Genomic DNA, 15,122 nt, shown 5'->3' on the forward strand with positions numbered 1-15,122 from the left:
CGTCCTCTGCCCATTTTTTTAACTGGGTTGTTGGAGGTATCTTTGTTTTGTTGTTGTTGCTGTTGTTGTTTTGGTGTTGAATTGAATGAGTCCTTTATATATTTTAGATACTAACCCCTTATTAGATAAATCATTTAGAAATATCTTCTCCCATTCAGTAAGTTGCCTTTTCATTTTGTTGATGGTTATGTTTTCTTTTAGTAGTTTTATGATTTCACATCTCACATTTTTGGCTCTTTAATCCATTTTGAGTTTATTTTTGTTTATGGTGTAAAAAAATCCAGGTTTCATTCTTTTGCATGTAGCTATTCAGTTTTCCCAGCATCACTTCTTGAAAAGACTCTCTTTCCCCATTGTATATTCTTGCTTTCTTTGTTGTAGATTGACCATATAAGTGTGGGTTTATTTCTGGGCTCTTTATCCTATTCCACCAATGTATTTGTCTATATTTGTGCTAGTATCATACTGTTTTAAATACTATGGATTTGTAGTATATCATGAAATCTGGAATTGGGATACTTCCAGCTTTGTTCTTTCTCAAGACTGCTTTGGCTATTTGGAGTCCTTTGTGGTTCCAAACAAAATTTAAGATTATTTGGTCTACTACTATGAAAAATACTGTTGGCATTTTGATAGGGATTGCACTGATTTTGTAGATTGCTTTGGGTAGTAGGGACATTTTAATGATACTCATTCTTCCAATATTCATGAGGATGGTATACCTTTCCATTTGTGTCATCTTCAACTTCTTTCATCAATATCTTGTAGATTTCAGAGTATACATCTTTAACTTCCTTGTTTAAATCAATTCCTAGGTACTTTATTCTTTTACTGGATGGAATGTTTTAATTTTGCTTTCTGCTAATTCATTATTAGTGTGTAGAAATGCAACATAGTTCTGTATATTACTTTTGTATCCTGCAAATTTACTGAAGTCATTTATAAGTTCAATAGTTTTTTGGTCGCGTCTTTAGGGTTTATTATATAGAGTATCATGTCACCTGAAAATATATAAAGTTTTGCTTCCTCCTTACTAAGTTGGATGCCTTCCTTTTATTTTTTTTCTGACTGCTGCAGCTAGGACTTCATATGACTTTATGTTGAATAAAAGTGGTGAGACTGCATATCCTTGTCTTGTTCCTGATCTTAAAGAAAAACTTTTCAGTTTTTCAATATTCAGTTTGATGTTTGCTGTGGGTTTTTCATATGTGGCCTTTATTATGTTGAGATATATTCCCTTTAAGCCTACTTTGTTGAGAGTTTTTTTTATCATGACCAGATGTTGAATTTGCTAAGTATCTTCTCTGCATCTATTAAACTGGTCATATGGTTTTTATCCTTCCTCTTGTTAATGTGAGGTATCACATTGATTTGCAAATATTGAATCACCTTTGCATCCCTGGAATAAATCCCACTTGATTGTGATGAATGATCCTTTTAATGTATTGCTCTATTTAGTTTGCTAATATTTTGTTGAGTATTTTCACATCTATATTTATTAGGCATATTGGCATATAGTTTTCTTGTAGTGTCTTTGGTTTTGGCATCAGGGTAATTCTGGACTCAGGTGAACTTGCTAATTTTCCTTCCCCTTCTATTTTTTTTAATAGTTTGAAAAGAATTCATATTAATTCTTCTTTAAATGTTTGGTAGAATTCATCTGTGAAGCCTTTGGTCCTGGACTTTTGCTTGTGGGGAGATTTTTTTTTTTTTAACTGATTCAATTTTGTTACTAGTAATCAGTCTTTTCTGATTTCTCTTTCTTTGATTCAGTTTTGCGAGATTGTATTTTTCTAGGAATTTACACATTTAGGTTGTCCAATTTGTTGACATTTAATTTTTCTTATCTCTTATAAACCTTTGTATTTCTGTGGTGTCAGTTGTTATTTCTACTCTTTCATTTCTAATTTTATTTGCGTCTTCTCTCCTTGTTAATGAGTCTGGCTAAAGGTTAATGAATTTTATCTTTTCAAAGAACCAGGTCTTGGCTTCATTGATCTTTTCTATGTTTTGGTGTTTTTTTTTTTTTTTTTTTTTGTCTTATTTCTCTCTAATCTTTATTTCCTTCTAATGGCTTTGTTCTGTATACACAGTATATTCCATCCAAAAACAGCAGAATACACATTTTTCAAGGCGTACATGAAACATTCTCCAGGATAGACCACGTTTTAGGCTACAAAACAGGTTTCAACAAATTTAAGTCCCATCTGGTCTAATATGTTGATAAAACCTTGTTTCCTTAATTGATTTTCTGTCTGAATGATACATTCATTGATGTAAGTGGGGTGTTAAAGTTCCCTACTATTATTGTGTTTCTCCCTTTATGTCTGCTAATATTTGCTTCATGTATTTATGTGCTCCTATATTAGTCACATAGATGTTTACAATGTTCTGTGCTCTTGTGGAATTGATTTATCATTATGTAATGCCCTTCTTTGTCTCTTGCTACAGTCTTTGTTTTAAAGTCTATCTTGTCTAAGTATTGCTACCCTGGCTTTTTTGTTACTTCCATTTGCATGCAATGTCTTTTTCCATTACTTCAGTTTCAGTCTGCGTGTGTCTTTAGGTGTGAAGCAAGTCTCTTGTAGGCAGCATATAGATGGGTCTTGTTTTTTTTATCCATTCAGTAACCCTCTGCCTTTTGACTGGAGCCTTTAGAGCATTTAAATTTAATTATTGATAGGCATATACTTATTACTATTTTGTTAATTTTTTTTCTGGTTATTTTTGCAGTTCTCTGGGTTCCTTCCTTTTCTTGCTCTCTTCCCCTGTGGCTTAATGGCTTTCCTTAGTGTTATTCTTGAATTGCTTTCTCTCTACATTTTGTGTATCTATTACAGGTTTTTGATATGTGGTTACCATGGTATTCATGTATAGCAATCTATATTAAGTTGATGGTCACTTAAGTTTGAACACATTCTAAAAGCACTAAATTTTTACTCTTATTTTGCATATTTTTTAGTATCTCTTGACTTTTTTTTTTTTTTTTTAAGATTTTATTTGTCAGAGAGAGAGACAGAACACAAGCAGGGGGAGAGGCAGGCAGAGGGAGAAGCAGGCTCCCCGCCGAGCAAGGAGCCCGATGTGGGACTCGATCCCAGGACCCTGGGATCATGACCTGAGCCGAAGGCAGCCGCTTAACCGACTGAGACACCCAGGCGTCCCTCTTGACTAACTTTATTGAATTTACTACTTCTGCATTTTAACTTCCATACTGGTTTTATTAGTGATTAATCTATTACCTTTACTATTTGTTTTTACCAGTGAAATTTTCATCATTTTCTCCTAGTTATGACCTTTTCTTTTTAAAGAATTCCCTTTAACATTTTTTTGTAAGGCTGGCTAGTGGTAATGAAATCCTTTGATTTTTGTTTGTCCGGGAAACTCTTTATCTTTCCTTCAATTCTGAATGATGACCTTGTTAGGTATTCTTAGTTATAGGTGTTTTTTTTTTTTTTTTTTTCCTTTCAGCTGTTCGGTGCATCATACCATCTTCTGGTCTGCGAAGTTCCTGCTGAAATATTAGCTGACAGCCTATGGGGTTTTCCTTGTGTGTAACTATTTGTTTTCTCTTGCTGCCTTAAAAATTCTCTTAATCATTACTTTTTGTCATTGTAATTATTATGAGTCTTGGTGTGGACATTCTTTGTTCATCTTATTTAGGGCTCTCTGTGATTTCTGGATTTGGATGTCTGTTTCCTCAGATTAGGGAAGTTTTCAGCTATTTTCATAATCTTCTCCTTCTGGGATCCCTGTGATGCGCCAATGTAATTATGCCTGATGAGGTCACAGAGGTCCCTTAACCTACTCTTATTTTTTAGTCTTTTTTTCTTTTTGCTGTTCAGCTTGGGTGCTTCCCCTTACCTGGTCTTCCAGGTCACTGATCCGTTCTTCTGCCTCCTCTAGTCTGCTGTTTCCCTTTAGGGTATTTTTCATTTCAGGTATTGAATTCTTCATCTCTGACTGGTTCTTTTTTATATTTTCTATCATTTTTGTTGAAGTTCTCACTGAGTTCATCCACTTTCTTCAAGTACAGTGAGTTTCTTTATGGCCATTACTTTGATCTCTTTTTCTGTGATTTTGTCTTATTCTTACATTTGGGATATATTCCTCTGTCTCCTCATTTTGTCTAAGTCTTCTGGTCTTGAAATTAGTGGCCTTGTGTAGAAGCAGTCCTGTGGTGTCCTGTACACAATCCCCCCACCCGAGTCTTCAGAGCTGGGTGCTCCAGGGATGGCCCCTGTGTGGGCTGCATGTACTCTCCTGTTTTTGATAAGGTGTGATTGCTGTGGGCATGCCACTGGTTGGCCCTCAGATGGCCTTCAGCGCATCTGTTGCAGGCATACAGGGCAGGATTTGCTCTCCATGCTGTTGAGGGTCCTGTCTACAGCAGCTGTGGGATCACTGGTGGGCAGGGCCTGTCCTCAGCATGGCTGGATGCAGTTAGCCATTGCAAAAGCTGTGGGCACCCCAAAGTACAGGGCCTTCTCCCTGCACAGTCAGCAAAGAGGCCCAGCCCCAAGAACTGTGGGCATGCTGGTTTGTAGGGTTATCTCTGCCTCCTGTCCCCAGGGCAGGGGTCGCTTAGAAGGGGCACCAGTTCTTACCAGTGTTGCCTGCTGGGTATGGTGGGTCTGCAGGGGAACTCCAGGGTGGGCACAGGGTCCTAGCAAGGTAGATGGAAAGTATTAGAACTGGCTCCCATAAGCATCTGGCTACCTAGGCTGGGGAGGGCAAGAAAATGGCATCCACCACTTTTGTTCCTGGAGAAATCTCCTGTAGATCCCTGTCCCTTTGGCACATGTCCTAAAATTAGTCACTAAATCCCCTTCAAGTATACCCCAGGTGTTTTGCAAAGTGCTCCTTCTGCACTGTGTTGGACCTTATTATTTAGTGTCCTGGCTCTTGAAGGGCTTCATTTCCTGTAGCCTTCCATCTCTCCCAGAGCCAAGCCCCACTGATTTCATAGCTAAATATTATGGGGACTCTTCTTTCCAGGGTGGATCCCCAGGGCCAGGGGGTCTGGTGTGAGGTCTGATCCTCTCACTCTTCTGTGCTTGTGATATCATTCCCATTTGTGATTAGGCATTGTCAGGGGTCTGGTTCTCCACCATGTCTCCACCTCTTTCTGATGTGGCCTTCTCTCTACAACCAGCTGTCAATGATCTCTGCCAGTCTTCAGGTTGTTTTCAGAGTTAGTTGCAATCCATGCAGTTGTTGCTTCATTGTGTCCACGGAATGAGATGAGCTTGGGATCTTCCTATTGTTCCTTCTTCCTACTCCTTAGGAGCTCTTAACGTCAGTGCTTTCTTTTCATTTGCAATTGTACATGACACATTACCAAACCAACAACCACCAGGACATAGTATGGTCCAAATACAGCAGCTCCATTTCTGTCTTGTTCTAGCCAGTCTTTGATGCCTCTCATCTGTCCATCAATATCACTCACCCAACCTACAAGTGGGAAAATTGGTATAAAAGTAATTGTAGAGTTAAGAAAACAAAAATGCAGAGGGAGTATGGTCACTTAAGTAGAAGCTTTGGCTTTTTTTACCCTGTGAAATTTGGGTTTTAGATAAATAAAAATTGAATATACAACTGGCTTGCTGGGCCACCTAAGGCAAATCACTTCATCTCTTAGGGCCTATTAAATGAGGATTAAGAAACTTAATGAAGTCCTTGAAATTAACATAAATCTAAATCACTGAAGCAATTGGTAAATTTGGTCTCAAAGTTGATACAATTTAGAGTTTCCTTAAAGAAAATTATGCACATATCCACATAGATTTCTGGATTCTGCTACTGTGTAGCCACTAAGGATTTGCATGATCTTTCAGCAAAAGAAGCAACCAGCAACAAGCAAAACAAGAAACTATGTTTAAAAAGTCACTAAGATCAGATCTATATACTGTTCTACAAGACTAGATACAGGATAGTAGGGCTGATAAAGCCAATACAGTACAGAAGCAGGAAGTGATGGGAGGTGCTCTGTGGCTCAAGGGTATAAAGATTAGTTTTTCCAAAAGCTTTTTCAGTGGGAATTACTTTCTTTACACTCAGGGTTAAAGTCTCCTTTTAATGCAATAATGTAAGGAAGGGCGGGGTTACAAACTCATAGCTCCAAATGAACAAGGCCTGGGAGAAACAAGACTAAAATACTGACCAGCACAATTATCACTTTAGAACTGAAGATAGATGCCATTCCTAATGCCATGAGGACTGTACCAAGGGCAAGGGAGATATGTGCTGGCGACAGAAACAAAAACAAAAACAAAAACAGATTGAGGACTTTCCTCACACCCTTAGCCTTTAATATGAATTGAGAAAAGTAAAAGTGAGCATTGTTTCAACTCTTAAGAATACCAGACACTGTCAGCACCCCAAATTATCCTGTAGCAATCAGCCTGAGGCCTTACCCTGCCTGGAGGGCCCCCCCTGCCGCCAAGGGTGCATTATAGAAGGCTTCTTACCAACCTTATTATTTATTCGACTAGGAAGTCTACTTTGGATGGTATATATTAATAATTTAAGCCTGCTTACTCTCTACTAAAACCACACGGGTTCTGGTGGGGATCATGAGTAATAAAAGGGCACAAACAAAACACTTCTAGTCTGTCTCTAGGAAGATTAGAGTGCTGAGTTACTGGAAGATGTAACAGTAAATCATCAATTTGGATTATAAGGATTTGGCATTTGTGATAATTTGAACAGAAGCCAAGGAGATTATTTCTGAATAACATTAAAAATAATTACTACTTGGCAGAGCTTGCGTTGGTGAGGGCAGCCCAAGCCTGGGCTACTTTGCCAGGCTGGAGTGTGCAGTGTCCCCTGCTGCAGTTTTGTAATAAACCCTGCTTTTTGGGTTGGTGTAAGGGTGCTTCCTCCTGGAGGAGGAAGGATCTATAAAAACAAAAATGGAAAGGTTTAATAATGTTATTGAGGAAGGTCTTAATTAAATGGCACAGGGTTTACAAACATTATAATAACCCAAGTTTTTGTATTAAAAAATATGTAACAGTGTATTTAGCAAAGTAGTTTATCAAATGGAGTTGGAAACCCATCATTTGTTTCAGGATTTCCTTTTTTGCCTAAAATCTAGGGACTGCTATGATTTCCACCAGAAATGCTATTTTCAAAAACAGAATAAGAAGGCACTCTCCTGAAAAAAACACTTCAAGTTTATAAGTAAAACCAATTTTTAAACATATATATATATGTCAGGGCTAACATATCAAATGGAGGTGCATAGACAGTATCTAGATTCCATAGGTTGTCAAAAGATTCTCCCTATTCCCACAGAACTTAGCCTCTACCAAAACCATACTTATCAGAGAGCAAAAGTGATGGAAAGATATTCAACTAGATTTTCATCTAACTCGGTGACAAAACAGAATCCATGACTTTCATATCTCAATGCAGGCTTCTACCAGAGGAACTGAGGTTCAAATTGAAGAGGCAGCAGGAGATTCAAGGCACTCATCCAAATAGGAATTTAAGATATAAGCCTTCCAAACTCTGAACTAATATAAATCTACGCTATTTATTACACCCACTCTTTTTTTCTTTCTCTAGAAAACAAATGATGATGCAGTTGATTTTGATTATACCGTTCTACTCCATGAATTCTCGACACAGGTAAAACAAAATGGAATGTATGTTACACGGTGGTGGTGGGGGGGCAGTAAAGTATGGTCCAAACTGAGAAGGCCCCTTGAGACCAAAAAGCAAAGCAGGCAGCTCCACATTTACATAGAGTTTGATTCAGGGTAACTTGTTGCCAAGGGGGGTCGGCAGGCAGGGATCGAGGCACTGCACAGCTCTTCTCTGCAAAGTCCAGACTGTTCATTCACAGATCTGATAGAACAAGGGGATGTGCAGTAGCCATTGTGGTGCGGTCAGGGGTCTGATATTTTAACAGACCTCATGGCACCATCTGTGCGGGGTTGGGGGGATCTCTACTAGTGATCAAAATAAGCCTCCCTGCATTCAGGACAGGGCACACATTACCTCCGAGGGGCCTGGAACGTGTTCCTGAGGGAGGTCACTGCCCGGACATGAACAAGACAGAGGGCCAGAGGCTGAGTCAGTATGGCCAGCACTCCTACAGTACAGAACTGTGTTCACCAGAAATTTCTGCAGATCATAATATTTTAGAACTCTTATTTTCTAGGAAATCATTCCCTGTCGTATTCACTTGGTCTGGTACCCTGGTAAACCACTTAAAGTGAAGTACCACTGTCAAGAGCTACAGACGCCAGAAGAAGCCTCTGGAACTGAGGAAGGTTCAGCTGTGGCACCAACAGAGCTTAATTTCTGAAAAGAAAAAAGGATCTGCTTATACCAAATTCTAAACAAAATGACTATACTAAATAGCCTAAATAATTACTCTGATAAAATAGGTAAGGTATAAGGTAGTCTAATATTTGAGAAAGCCTGCAATTACAATACTCAAAAATTAAAAGATGCTTTAATTCTGGGAACATAGGCATACACTGAACTCTGCTCAGTGCTAAACAGTTTCCTCCACGGGTTTCTCAGGGTTTCAGCCCTAAAATCTAAAAAAGTTAGTGTATGCTGTAATTGGATCAATAAGTGTTTAGCAAAACAAAACAAAAATTGATGGTCTCACCTCTGTATTTCTCATTACTGTGAATGTAGTGCAACCAACCATTTTCTATTGCTAAATTCCTTCTACCTAGGATGTAAAAAAGATAATATATCGCAATGAAAGCAAATTGTAGGGAAAATGTTATCAGTTTAGAGGAACTTTACTATTTCTTATCATTCCAAGCAAGTATTCTTTTTTGATATCTACTTTTAAATAAATGTTTACATTTCTATATAAAATGTGTTCACTGTGTTTGTAGAGATTTGTATACATTGGCAAAATTTGTGCTAAACTGAATAAAATTAACTTAATATTGCTTAATTCGAATTTTATAGATAAAAATATAGTGCTTCATGGATAAAGCCAAGTGTCTGCAAATGGAATAGTGATGTAACTGAAATTCTAACAGTTTGCACCCAGTATTGCCCTAAATTAATTTATAAAAGTAAACACAGTATGTACCATAATCAAATTCAGTAGAGTACCTCCCCAAGGCAAGAAGAAGTGATCCAGGAAACGTGGCCATCATTTGCCTTTCAAAATTCGTATCATTTGTAGGGAGGAATTCAAATTTTCTTCTACCCATCAAGGTTCTTCCATCTGGTCTAAGACTTTAATTAATTGATATGAGACAGATTAACAGGAGAAAAAAAACCAGAGAGGCCTAATAATGCAGTTGAGACCCAAAGAAATGACCAAGGCAGGCAGTTTTTATACTTTTTAAACAAACAGTATAAATCTATAAGGAATTGGCAGGACAAAGAAAACTTAACTTTGGGAGCCTCAATTAGTAAGGAATTCTAAACAGAATCTGGACTGAGGTAGTAAATTAATAACAAGTAACCAGGGTTGTCTATGTAACCATCTTAGCTCTTAAATTTCCTATCTCTGGTTACGATGTCTCTTTACCTCATGGTATAGAAAGAGTACCTTTTCACATGGGAGATTTATTTCCAGCTTTCAGGAAGACAGAAGAGGATCTGAGTGTCCCTCTTGTATAGTCTGTCTCTTAAGTAACTTTTATTTAAAATAATCAATATGCCAAAGGGGACATTTTGGGGTGGCCTGCCCTTGGCCTCTACAGTCCCTACCACGGAAGCTTTCCTGAAAGTTTCACATATTACAAACTGAGCTGTAGATTGTTCCTTCTTGTTGAATCTCTTAGTTCTGACAATAGGTCAATTCAGTTAAACTCGTTTCAGGACATAGTAATGTAGGTGTCTTCTCAAAGTTAAGCCTGTGGTTCAAATAATCAGGTAAGAGGCATTTCTATGGAAATAAAAAAAACAATGGTTAAGGACTGGATCAAATTTATAAACCAGTTTCTGAGTACTGAGGGTAGTTAGTCGAGAGGACTTCTAGATGCAGGGTTAGAGCATCTTCAGATAGGTGCTTTTAGGGGTGATGATGGCGATCTGACAGATTTTCTTTGTAGTTTGGGTATTTCTGGTGATCGTTTTGAGTGGCCCATAGAACAACAGGCATGAAGATTGAGCTGTTGTGGTGATTTCTCTGAATTTTACACCAAGTTGTTCATATTCAGTTCGCAGGGCTTTAGGAAAAAGGCCAGTTTTAGTTCTCAAATGATTGCAAGTCAAAAGAATGGCAAAGAAATCAAAGACATTCATTTGGAGAGTTGTAGCCAGGCATTGGAGGAAACTAAAATCAGGATCTAGCCCAGTTTATAATGAACTGTGTTAGAATCTAATATCCACAAAGGAGGGTTAGTGAAACAAAATTTTTCTCTGTATAATCACCCTTATTTTTACCAAAGATAGCCAGATTAAGGCTAATTTGTTTGCAAAATAAATAATAAACTTGGCCTGATTATTTTATATAAGTACAGCAAGAATAGTGATTGATCCTAAAGGCTCTTTTAAATCTGCTTTGCTTGAACTTTTTGTAAGGAATCTTCTGACTGAATTTTTAATAGCCTCTGAAGTTCAGAAGCCAAGCCAAATACTTGCCATGAGACTTTGCCTATAATACCTATAGTTGGGGTTAATTCCTCTCTTCTTGAGGTCCCCAGAATATCCTGAAGTTCTTGTACCCACAATGTAGTGACCATGCTTACTCACCTAGTAAGGCTGCTTGGATCCCTGTAAGCAAGACTTTCCATAAAGTCAACCTTAAAGTTGTATGGCCATGTCTGAGTCTATTCATGTCTACCTCAAATACAATATTCCGGTGAAAATCGTGGTAATATAACCAGTGTTTCCAATTGTGTCCTGTTACAAGGAGAACAAATTTTTATTTAACTTATGCAAATAAAAAATTGTTATGAAAATATAAGAATACTCAAAGTTTAGGAATTCTGGGAAGATCAGGTAGGGAGAAAAAGGTAAAATATACCTTTGAACAAATTGAAATATTTATCAAATTGCTGTAAGTCATAGCATAAGAGAAAAACTTTCCCTTAAATCTGAAAAAAAAACCCAAAATATTAAAAAAAATCATTAATGGTTACAACAGAAATGTCACAGAAATTATAATCATCCTCTTCAGTTCATTCAGTCCCATGTTACTAATTCTTGTTCTGCTTGAATCTAGTTTTTCCACAGTTTCAGAAATTCTTACCCCATTCAGTTTTATAATCAAGGTCATCAAAAGAAACCTGTACTCAGAGTTCCTTCCACGAGTCTCACTGAAGATGAAACACATCTGCAGGGAAGCTTTTGTGAAAGCATCTGAGTAAAAGTATATGTGTCTGTAAATGATTAAAGACTTAAAAATGGCCACAGTGATATAGCTGATTAGAATGAATTATAATGCAGTGGACAAGTAAATTTGGTTGTTTCTGTGACACATAAAACATTGAGATAACATACTAGGACATATCAGATTTCATACAATTTTCTAAACAATTTTTTTTTTTTAAGATTTTGTTTATTTATTTATTTGACACAGAGAGAGAAACAGCATGAGAGGGGAGAGGGTCAGAGGGAGAAGCAGACTCCCCACTGAGCCGGGAGCCCGATGTGGGACTCAATCCCAGGACTCCGGGATCATGATCTGAGCCGAAGGCAGTCGCTTAACCAACTGAGCCACCCAGGCGCCCTAAACACTTATTTTAATAACCTAACTATAGAAATATAATTTAAGAGTGTTTAGTATCACTTATTGCCAATGCTTCCCATGTAATTGAACATAACAAGCCTAATTAGTGTAATATACCTCCCTTTGTATAAGGAGAACAAATCTTTTGAAATGTTCCATTGGCCCTCTGGAATATTCCAGAGTGTGGTTAAAAGATTTCATTTTAGACTTTGAATTTGGCAGGTTTCTCAAAAAATATCAAAAGGTTTGAACATTTGATTAAATGGGCTCACAGATCATTCTGAAACAATACTTATCTATTTAACCAAAGTGATAAAAGATTTCAAAAGCAAGTACAGAAGGTTATATAGTTGTGAGCAAGGCGGCTCAGGTTTTTTAGATAAAGACCCAACAGAGACAAAACATAGCATCTTTGTGTTTCTAGGCAGATTACATGAAAGGTAAAGGAAAACTGTTTACAAACTCTTATAAAAAGCAAATCAATAACCTAAGAAAATGTTTTCCTTTTAACAGAAAAAAAGAAAAAAAACCAAATTCTAATTTTGTACTAGTGTACTTTTGATAAAACTCATTTTTTTTTCTTTTTAAAGATTTTATTTATTTATTTGAGAGAGAGAATGAGATAGAGAGAGCATGAGAGGGGGGAGGGTCCGAGGGAGAAGCAGACTCCCCGCCGAGCAGGGAGCCCGATGCGGGACTCGATCCCGGGACTCCAGGATCATGACCTGAGCCGAAGGCAGTTGCTTAACCAACTGAGCCACCCAGGTGCCCCAAAACTCATTCTTAAATAAATTTAATCTTAGCCAGTAATGACCACGAATAAAATTCCTTTCCAAAGGCTCCTTTGCTATGAACCTTCTACAACTTTTTTTACATTCAGATTTTGTCCTAAGTTTTCCATCTTCAAATAATTAGCCTCACTTTAGGACAAAATTGTTTTCTTTTCTCTCAACAAAAATGTATTTTTTATATCTCATACTTTTTCTTACCAAAAACATCTTACTTTTTCCTTGAATACAGAGTTGTTTCTCTTACTTCTAGTACATTTAATACCACATATTAGAATTCCTCACCCTTAGAAAATTTAATCTCTAGGGAAAACTAGTAAGCAATTGTGAATTACTGTTACACCAGTAATTTTTACACTGGCAAATTTATGAATGCATTTGATAATTTCCAGAAACATGAGTTTCTTCATAGTGTAATCTTTTAATAAAGCACAAAACATGTTTACTAACAGACCCAAATTGATTTTTAGTTTCTCTGTAATAAGGAAGCCAAAGTAGATAAACTTATGCTTAGTAATTAAAGTTTCTTATTTTGTTTAATTTGGAAATGACCTAGATATTCAATGAATTCAACAAAATTCATCACTTAAACTTAACAAAACTTCAAAGTTTCAGGGTTACCAAAAAGATCTGGGGGAAACTGTTTAAAAAGTTGACCTAAAAACTTTTTTCTTATTTACATCTATTCAATTTACTTGTTCTTAACAAGTATGCTTAAGTCACCCATAAAAACTTCAAGAGATAGCAAAGTCAGTCATCCTCCCAAGCTATGATGATTATTTTTTTAAACATTTTGTAACAGATAACATCAGCTTACTTGACTCTAAGTAAACCCACGCAGAATAAAAGTTTTAATTTTAATGCTGGTAACGTTAAAAACATGTCTATTTTAAACCAGCAAACTTAAATTAGCTTCAATACAGAATACTTTTTCAGATCATGTGTTTCTGAACTTGAAAAACATCTGGGTTAGTTTCTAAGAGTTTTAGAATGCCCAATGCTTACAAGGGCTTGCCTTCAAACCAACTAAATAGAGCTCTTTTACAAACTAATTTTGGCTAGATAGATAGACAGACATACAGATACAAATAAAAATCTTACAGCTTTTGTTTTTACTAATATTTGTGGTGAGGACATTATAGGCCTGATTTCCAACCTCTTTTTTTGTTGTTTTTCTGATGAGAAACTTCTTTAAACTTGTATTTCAAAGAATGGCTTTTAGGTCCCAGAGAAGATGGGGGTAGAAAATTTACATCACAAAGACAGGAAGAATCCAAGTTTTCTTCAAGGTGAACTTTTTGGGACATACTGGCTTCTTTTTTTTTTTTTTTTTTTTAAAGATTTTATTTACTTATTTGACAGAGAGAGACACAGCGAGAGAGGGAACACAAGCAGGGGGAGTGGGAGAGGGAGAAGCAGGCTTCCCGCCAAGCAGGGAGCCCGATGTGGGGCTCGATCCCAAGACCCCGGGACCATGACCTGAGCCAAAGGCAGACGCTTAACCATCTGAGCCACCCAAGTGCCCCGGGACATACTGGCTTCTTATCAGAGCTGCTAGTCTGGGCATAACAGCACTTTTAGCAGTCTGTATTTCAAAAAAGCCTCTTTTCTCTTTTTAAAATACCATCTCAGGTGAAATAAAACCAAAAATAAAGTATTGGGACTATATCAAAATAAAAAGCTTCTGCAGAGCAAAGTAAACAATCAACAAAACATAAAAGACAACCTACTGAATGGAAGAAGATATTTGCAAATGACATATCTGGTAAACGGTTAGTATCCAAAATATATAAAGAACTGCTACAACTCAACACCCAAAAGCCAAATAATCCAATTAAAAATGGGCAGAAGACACGCACAGACATTTCTCCAAAAAAGACATCCAGGGGCGTTTGGGTGGCTCAGTCGGTTAAGCATCTGCCTTCAGCTCAGGTCATAATCCCAGGGTCCTGGGATCAAGCTCCGCATCGGGCTCCTTGCTCACCAGGAAGCCTGCTTCTCCCTCTCCCCACTCCCCCTGCTTGTGTTCCCTTTCTTTTTGTGTCTCTCTCTGTCGAATAAATAAATAAAATCTTAAAAAAAAAAAAAAAAAAAAAGACATCCAGATGGCCGACACATGAAAAGATGCTCAACATCATTCATCATCAGGAAAATGCAACTCAAAACTGCAATGACATCACCTCACACCAGTCAGAATGGCTAAAATCCATTAACACAAGAAACAACACGTGTTGGAGAGGTTGTAGCAAAAAAGGTTGTGGCAAAAAGAGGTTGTGCACTGTTGGTGGGAATGCAAACTGGTGCAGCCACTATGGAAAACAGTATGGAGGTTCCTCAGAAAGTTAAAAAGTAGAGCTACCCTTTGACCCAGCAATTGCACTACTGGGTATTTACCCCCCAAAAATATAAAAACACTAATTCAAAAGGATACATGTACCCCTATGTTTATTGCAGCATATTTACAATAGCCAAATTATGGAAGCAGCCCAAGTGTCCATCCATAGATAAATGGATAAAGAAGATGTATATATACACAATAGAATATTATTTAGCCACAAAAAAGAACGAAATCTGCCATTTGCAACAACATGGATGGAGCTAGAGTGTATTATGCTACATGAAATCAGTCAGAGAAAGACAAATACGGTATGATTTCACTCATGTGGAAA

At 37.2% G+C, this 15,122-nt stretch overlaps 2 protein-coding genes across 3 annotated transcripts in view; one reads left to right on the forward strand and one right to left on the reverse strand.

Moving 5' to 3' along the window:
* The window catches only part of RARRES1 (retinoic acid receptor responder 1), a 48,544-nt gene extending 39,952 nt beyond the window's left edge, over window positions 1–8,592 (forward strand). The window contains exons 5-6 of the mRNA XM_045903474.3: window positions 7,573–7,635; window positions 8,171–8,592. Of these exons, the coding sequence (XP_045759430.1) occupies window positions 7,573–7,635; window positions 8,171–8,317 (210 nt within the window). The 3' untranslated portion in view covers window positions 8,318–8,592. The remainder of the gene's footprint in view (window positions 1–7,572; window positions 7,636–8,170) is intronic.
* Window positions 2,000–15,122, reverse strand: part of GFM1 (G elongation factor mitochondrial 1) — a 63,098-nt gene continuing 49,975 nt past the window's right edge. Inside the window, exons 19-20 of one of the 2 annotated variants that reach the window (XM_064585781.1) lie at window positions 10,687–10,836; window positions 2,000–10,160 (exon numbers count right to left, since the gene is read on the reverse strand). The gene's annotated coding sequence lies outside the window, so the exon portion shown is untranslated. Of the gene's footprint in view, window positions 10,837–15,122 lie in introns of both variants that reach the window. The other variant, XM_045903476.3, reaches the window with a different exon arrangement.

Source organism: Mirounga angustirostris, unplaced genomic scaffold (assembly GCF_029215605.1).
Source record: "Mirounga angustirostris isolate CCGP_5_RB_7025 unplaced genomic scaffold, mMirAng1.0.hap1 SCAF_1, whole genome shotgun sequence".
NCBI lineage: Eukaryota > Metazoa > Chordata > Mammalia > Carnivora > Phocidae > Mirounga > Mirounga angustirostris.